This window comes from Hirundo rustica, chromosome 6 (genome assembly GCF_015227805.2).
Source record: "Hirundo rustica isolate bHirRus1 chromosome 6, bHirRus1.pri.v3, whole genome shotgun sequence".
Lineage (NCBI taxonomy): Eukaryota > Metazoa > Chordata > Aves > Passeriformes > Hirundinidae > Hirundo > Hirundo rustica.
In genome coordinates this window covers 44,111,502-44,118,524 of record NC_053455.1, presented here as the reverse complement: position 1 = coordinate 44,118,524, position 7,023 = coordinate 44,111,502, and the positions used below count along the sequence as shown (strand labels likewise).

At 46.0% G+C, this 7,023-nt stretch overlaps 1 protein-coding gene across 1 annotated transcript; it reads right to left on the bottom strand.

The window, feature by feature from the left end:
• Window positions 1-1,745: 1,745 nt before the first annotated feature.
• On the bottom strand, window positions 1,746-6,470 carry COMMD9 (COMM domain containing 9). The gene is made up of 6 exons (XM_040068369.2): window positions 6,368-6,470; window positions 6,162-6,287; window positions 5,653-5,792; window positions 4,848-4,882; window positions 3,515-3,618; window positions 1,746-2,718 (listed from the first exon to the last, which is right to left on the bottom strand). The coding sequence occupies exons 1-6, from the start codon at window positions 6,416-6,418 to the stop codon at window positions 2,578-2,580; spliced, it is 597 nt and encodes a 198-aa protein (XP_039924303.1). The 5' UTR covers window positions 6,419-6,470; the 3' UTR covers window positions 1,746-2,577.
• Window positions 6,471-7,023: the final 553 nt, after the last annotated feature.

Genomic DNA, 7,023 nt, shown 5'->3' with positions numbered 1-7,023 from the left:
AAACTGTTAAGTGAAGAATGGCCACTGCAATTCTGAAAGGCACAGAATACAGTTTACAAGGCACAGTTATCAAAAGTGGAGTGGGATTTTACTGCTTCTTAAATAGAAGGCAAAACTGGAAAGGCGAGAAAGAAGTAAGCAAAAGAGAACAGTGTTGGCACAGTAACAAACTGGTAACAGAGAAGAGATGAATACATCATCTCCTGGGCTAGCCCTACCAAATAGCAGCAATATGTGGAGGGAGGATGAAAATCTAACTCATTTTAAGAGAGCAATAATTTTATGAAAAAGATCACATATGATTGCCTGCAGCAGCAGGCAATTTATTCTTCCTGTGTAGCAGTCTCCATAAAAAGGACTTTAATGTGAAGTTCTCCTGCTGTCTGGGTAATGACAGTCCTACTCAGCTTCCCTTGTTTTATGTACCTTTTTCTGAGCAGTCTCAGCTCTTCTTGCTAAGGAGATAAGAGTCCACAATAAAATACCTAACAATTTACATAAAGATTTGAAGGTAAGCTCTCACAGCATCCTAAATATTGGGCTAGAAAATACCAGTATCTTGCAGAATGACTTGAGATCTACCCCTTGAAGTCACCATATATTTGGCATGTCCCTGGTCCAGTGGACACACTCCTTTTTATTAAGACTTCACAAGCAACTTTTAGCTACCAGCAGAAAGCTCCACTCTGCCACCAGAAAAGCCTTTTCAGTTTTAAGTCTTTTCCTTACAACTATTCTACATTTGTATAATTGTTTTACATGAGAACAACTATCAGTCCTTCCTTGTGTTGACTCTACATTTTGATTACAACTTGAGTATTTACCTCAAGGATTTCCTCTGTGTTTTGACTTTCTCAGCTCCTCTGTACTCCACCCTGCATTATTTACCTCTTCAGTGATTCTTACCTTCTAAAACACTACTATATCAACTTTATTTTTTTTTTAAGGATAGGCTGCAAAGGCAATAAAACTTCCTTGATCTGAAGTACTCTGTTAGAGATGTTTTTCACAGCTTGAATCTTACAGAACATACTCTTAAATATCCACCTTCTCCATTGAGATGTCCCTATTATACATAAATGCACCAGTTTGCCTTGGTACCATACTAAGCATTATAATCTTTGCTCAAGACATTAACAAGGGACTTGCCACACAGTTGATCTTGATCCATAAGCTGCATTTCACCACTATCTTTTAAAGGCACAGCCTTCACTTACACTTATATTCTGGCCTGCACTTTGGGGGGGATGTATAAAATTAATTAACGAAGTTCTTGTAGTTTATGCATACTTCTTGAATGATTTCATATTTCCAAACACAGCAATGTTTGGTGGCTTGAAGGAGAGCCCAATATTGTAGGAAAGACTGGATTTTGCCATAAACACATTTGGATACAGACTTCTATAGAAGCTCATCAGGAAGAAGAATCTGAATTTTATTGATTTTCTGCATTTAACTCCTCCACACTCTCAATGCACATATATTTATAAAATTCTAGGTCAGAGTCATCACCTTTAGTATTGCACAGAGGTGGTGCCCATGAGAAAAGGTGCCCTGAAACTGGATTACAATGAAGAGAACGAAGTTTAAATTCTGAATCAATTTGAATAGGAAACAAAATATCCTCCTTCAGCAACAAACATGAACATCCATTAACCTAGCCTAGAAACTTGGCATCATCACAAAGAGGCTGAGGTTACCCAGGACAACATCCCTTCCAGACTGAAAAGGATTCACAGACTCAATTAGCAGTTCATTCTTTAATTAAATGAAGATTTACAAAGACAACAGAATTCTTTGGAGAAGTGTGGGCACGTATTGCCACAGAGGGGTTTCCTACAGCACAGGAAACAGCCTTCAATTCTTTATTCTCCCAGTTTGGTTTATGTGCAGCAAAGGCAAAGGCTTTATTGGACAAAACCCAAAAATAAATTACCTGAACTCCTTTTTTTCCTTTCAAACAGAAGGAGGAAATTAGTTCCTGCTAAGGATGTTCAGAACAGTCATTTTGCAAATGGTGCTGCAAAGCTGATCAGAAGGGAATGTGTTGTAGCATAATTGCCCTATTTCAATGCATTATCCTGTAATAACAATCTGCACCATGGCTGTGCTTCATTGAGAGGGAGAGAGTGCTACATCCAGCAGGCACCTCAGTACAAGCACATTCCAGAGAGAAGCACCCTCCTTTTCTAATGCTGGAAGGCAGCCCATTACCCAGCTTGAGCCTTTCAGATTCTCATTTCAGGACAGAGATAGAACTTGCTTCATTGGCTGCAGCTATTTGCTGTTTCCAGTTATGACCCTTGTGATTAAGCCAGGCTCTGAGCCCTCAAATTCTCTCCTGAAACGGTGAACAGCTTTTGTTCAACAACATAAAGGGAAACCACTTTTTGGCATCCAACCAAATGAATATTTGACTGTCAGCTTTTCAAAAGCTATCTCATTAATTCAAGAAAGAAACCTCTTTAGTTTCATTTTGCTGAAATAGACAACATGTTACACTAGATTGCAACTTCTGACAGCTGTTGGTAGAGAATACTTCCCTTCCTTGCTGCTGGAATCCATGTGCTTGAGCATTCACTTGTTTGCAACGGCAGAAAGTTGGTCCCGAATCCTCCCCAGACCTTCTAACATAGTGTCCAGGGTTTCTTTGCTCAGTTCCACAGTCAGTGCAGAAACAACAGGATTATTTCCACATAAGGCAGCATCTTCCTGAATCTTAAAACAGGAATGCAGATGTTAGTTATACGAAAAATTCATTTATGTGTTTTTCCAGAGCCACTATAAAAAGTCAGTGTTTATTACACAGATTAAACAAAATGGTTTGATTTTGGAATCCAGCTCCATCCTGAAGAACCATGGCACATTTTCTAAGCTGTGTGCCTCACTACTGAGGTGCACTTCCATTGAGAAGAGGGCAAGTGAACATCTACTGCCTTGAGTATGGGACATTTTGAAGATATTTGTGGCAGGAAGCATCTCAGCAGACATCACACAGAATACTTAACCCCACCCCACACACAGAAATTAGATTTTAATTCCTCCTCTGAATCCCACTCATATCATTTTTATTGGTTGGGATGATCTAAAACTGCAGAACACAAGCTGTAAGTTAGGTATACTCCCCATATTATAGATATGGCCAGTGAAGGAAGTTATAAGTAATTTCAAATGATTTCCCAACTAGTGAAGCCAGCTAAACACACTGATGGAGTGCTTAGGATTAAAGGATGATGGCTTCATGATTTATCTTCTTTTTTTTCTGTAGAAAACAATGGTGACTAGGAACAAACATGGTGAGTTCTCACATCCTCTTGCACACAAAACTTCCGTGGAGTAAGTTTTCATCAGAGACATCATTCTCACACTCTGTGGCATTTCAGATATCATCTCTAAGAAAGTCTAATGGCCCACCAGGCAAGTGGCAAGCACCAGATGCCTGTCTGAACTGGTCTGCCTGGCAAGTCAGGTGTTGCTCTTCATTATTTCTGTCCTTCACAGCCACTGCCATTACCTTTAACTGCAGCAGGCAGGTGGGGACTGCCATTCTTGCAATGCTGTCTGAAGATGTCTTGATGTCCACCCTCCAGTCCATGTCCACCAGCCGAGGCAAGGAGACTGGGGGATTAAAAAATGGCTCTGTTAGGCTCAGCAGCACATGATGATACCAGACCCTGGAACTGTGACTGCCACCATGCACAGGCCTCTCCAATTCTGGCCCTAGGAAGCATACAAGTTTAGTTGCTGCTATGTGGTTTCCCACCATTTTGCTCTGGGATAAACCAGTCTCTGAAGGCCTCCTCATGACACTGGAAGGACTAAATGGGCTCTCCCATCATTACATGCAATGATAGTTCAGTGCAGGAAGCAGAGGTCAATTCCCAAAGCAACTGGGAGTAGGAGAACAGTAAGATGTCTTCTCTACATCTTTATGCCCTGCCTTGCTGCCTGCTACACTCAACCAGTGTTTCATCACTCTGGCACCTGCATGCTTACTGCTCTGCTCTGAAACTGGTAAGAAAGCACTTATAAAAGCTCATAAAATCCAGCAGTATAAACATGTTATTTCAAGTTCCCCTATCCTGGGAACCAAAGCATCCTGCAGTACAGCCAACATACTGGCAAACTGCAATCTTCACATTCCTTACAAACATTTCAAGTATCATCCTAATTACATGCAGCTTAGCAGAAACCATTTAACAGGTGCAATACTGACATCTATAGCTCAGAGCTGGAGACCTCTTGGGCCCTCCCAAGTAAAGAAAGACAGGTCTAACTTGGCTGCTAAGGAAAGAGCTGTCTCAGTAGGCAATTACAGCCTGTCTGGATTCTGCCTATTGTAAGATGCTTAGTGTCCTCCCCAGGGGTTGACTGCCAGCCTTCCTACTGACTACAGACACTCAAGTCACTTCCTCTCTGTACTTTATTGTCTAACTGATTTTTTTTTTTCTGTCTGGGGAAAAGCTCTCTCTCCCTGCTTCTGCTGCTTCCTTGCACAGAGCTCCAGGGGGGCAGTGCACAACTGGCTGCCTTGCTCCTGCTTTTGGAACAAATTCCAGTTCCCAGACGGTTAGAGCCAGCACTTGGCAGCATTTGCAACAACACAAAATACATCTGCTTAGCCTTGTATGTTAATTTGCAAAGACTGATTGCTGGTGGCTTGGGAGGGGCAAGAAGCCTTTCACTTTTTTTATGTTAACACGAATCAATCTGTTGGAATGTCTTCCTTGGACCACTGCCTCGGTCCCTATGTGTAATGCATGTCAGATACTTCATGAATACAATACTAAGATAATCCACTACTTCCTAGCAGACAATCTCATTCCTGAGATTACTCTACTACTTACTCTGACTGGCTTGTGCTTCATTCCTCCAAGCAGAGCTGTGAAAAAGTGGAGAAAACAGTATTAACAGTGCTCTGAGAGAAAAATAAATAAATAAATAAATAAATAAAATTAAAAATAGGTAAAGCATTTAGCATGGCTTATCCCCAACAGAAGGGTCACCAGCGGTGAGCAGGAGACAGAGACTGCCTATGCTACTGAGTGCCATGGAAAGGCTGGGACTGGTGGATAATGGCAGGCAAACTGGAGACCAGCCACGGATTCCACGGATTCTTCTGGAAGGGCAGCTTATTTAAAGCACGTACCTTTCTCCCTGGTTTTATCAAAGCAATGGACTCCAAGCATTGAGATGTGCAAGCAGAACTGCCCTCCTCTGCCACCACCTCATGTATGCTCTTTCACATACAGTGCCCCTGCACCTGAGCCATGGGGACAAGTAAATGGATATCTAAATACTGCCTAGATTTTCTATTGTGCTGAAATCCAGCCCTCCAAGTTTTACTGTCATCAGTAGCATTTTTTCACGACACAGCTGTTAAGATAAAAGGGGCTTTGCATACTGGGAATGTGGCCCACATCCATTTCTAAAGTCATGGGAAATCTTGCTGTGCCCATGGCTGTGTTTCATTGGCCATTCCACTCAGACATATTCTGTTCAATTCTGCTCATCCCAGCCTGTGTGATTATGCCCAAGGCACACAAAATTTACAGAAACAAGACTACATGTTGCCGACTATCCACGTATCAAACAACTTACACAGGCCTTAACTCTTTAGCTGAAAGCAAGTGGCAGATGGATAGCACTTACATATTCTCCAAGATTATCTTAGTCAAGAGGTTTTTCAGATTTTGGTGGAAGTTTTCTGGGAAGAGACAGAGGATGTCTTCTGCCCTGGTCAAGCCGCGGTACACCACGTGCCTGGTGAGGTTGTGCAAAGCAGACACCAGCTGTCAGGAGGCAAGAGAAGGGGCTGGGTTGAAAAGCATTACATACAGCAGAGGACGGGCTTTCTTAGCCAGGAGACGCAGCTTGTGCTGCGAGACCCACACCACCAGAGCCTTGGGCATCCAAGTACGGCCCGACAGCCTTAGCGGGATGGGGCTGAGCTCCTCAGCGCCCTCCGCTTCACAGCCGCAGCCCGTTCCCTTCTGCCGCGGACGAGAGTCGCTGTTACCGCGCACGTCCCGTTTCGGCAGCGACCGCGGAGCCCCGCACCTTCCCGAGGGCCCGGGCCACCCACCGCCGTGCTGGCACCGCACAGTCCCGCTCCTTCCCTCCCTCCCGCCGGGGCCCGCGGCTGCCCGGCCCGGCCCTACCTGCTCCGCTTCCTGGGCGCTGACGGCGAGCCCGGGGCAGGCGCGCTGCGCCAGCGGGCCGAGCGCGGCGGGCGGGCTGGAGAAGCACTCCTGGCACAGCTGCCGCACGGCGTCCTTCGACGGCGCCTGGCGGGGAGCAAAGCGGGGGCGCTCAGGCGCGGCCCGGCAGCGCCGGCCCCGTCCCCCCGCGGCCCGGCCCCGCTCACCTTCAGCAGCATCTGCAGCGCCGCGAAGTCCCCGTCCCGCAGCGCCGCCATCTTGGCGCCCTCAGCGGGGCGGCGCTCCGCCCGCCGCCATCACGCGGGCGTCACCGGGGCGGGGTCGGGGACCGGGACCGGGATGGGAACAGGGACGGGGATATGGAGGGGGACCGGGGTACGGACACGGGGATTACGGACAGGCACAGGCACACGGAATGGCCCAGGGACACAGACGGGGACGGGGATACGGGCAGACACACGGACACGGACAGGGAAGCTCTCGATGCGTGGCGCTGTCCCTGCCGCTCCACTCGGGGCTTTTCTACTCTCAGTGCGAAATCCTACCTTGGAATTTTGCTGTAAAAGCGCTGCATTCGGCCAGCCGGGAGCGGGAGGTGAAGGATTTAGCATGGCACTACCGCAGCTATACGGACTGTTATCTTTGCAAGCTGTGTCTTTCACTTTTTAAGGGATTTAAACAAGTCCTCTTTCCGAGGGAGGTCTTCTCATTGCCTTGTGTGGCTCCCAGCACATCTAACTCCGTGGCATCACTAATCTGTGATCTTTCCCCATCACTACCTCTGTCACATCCCCATCCTCATTTCCATCTCTGTTGGTTTGTAAGCAGAATATTGCACAGTAAGCAATACAAACATAAAAAC

Coding starts and splice junctions, on each gene's coding strand:
- COMMD9 (XM_040068369.2), bottom strand. CDS start 6,418: ATGGCGGCGCTGCGGGACGGGGACTTCGCGGCGCTGCAGATGCTGCTG. Junction 4,883..5,652: donor AAGATAATCTTGGAGAATAT/GTAAGTGCTATC, acceptor ACTTTTTCACAG/CTCTGCTTGGAGGAATGAAG. Junction 2,719..3,514: donor CCTGCCTGCTGCAGTTAAAG/GTAATGGCAGTG, acceptor TCCTGTTTTAAG/ATTCAGGAAGATGCTGCCTT.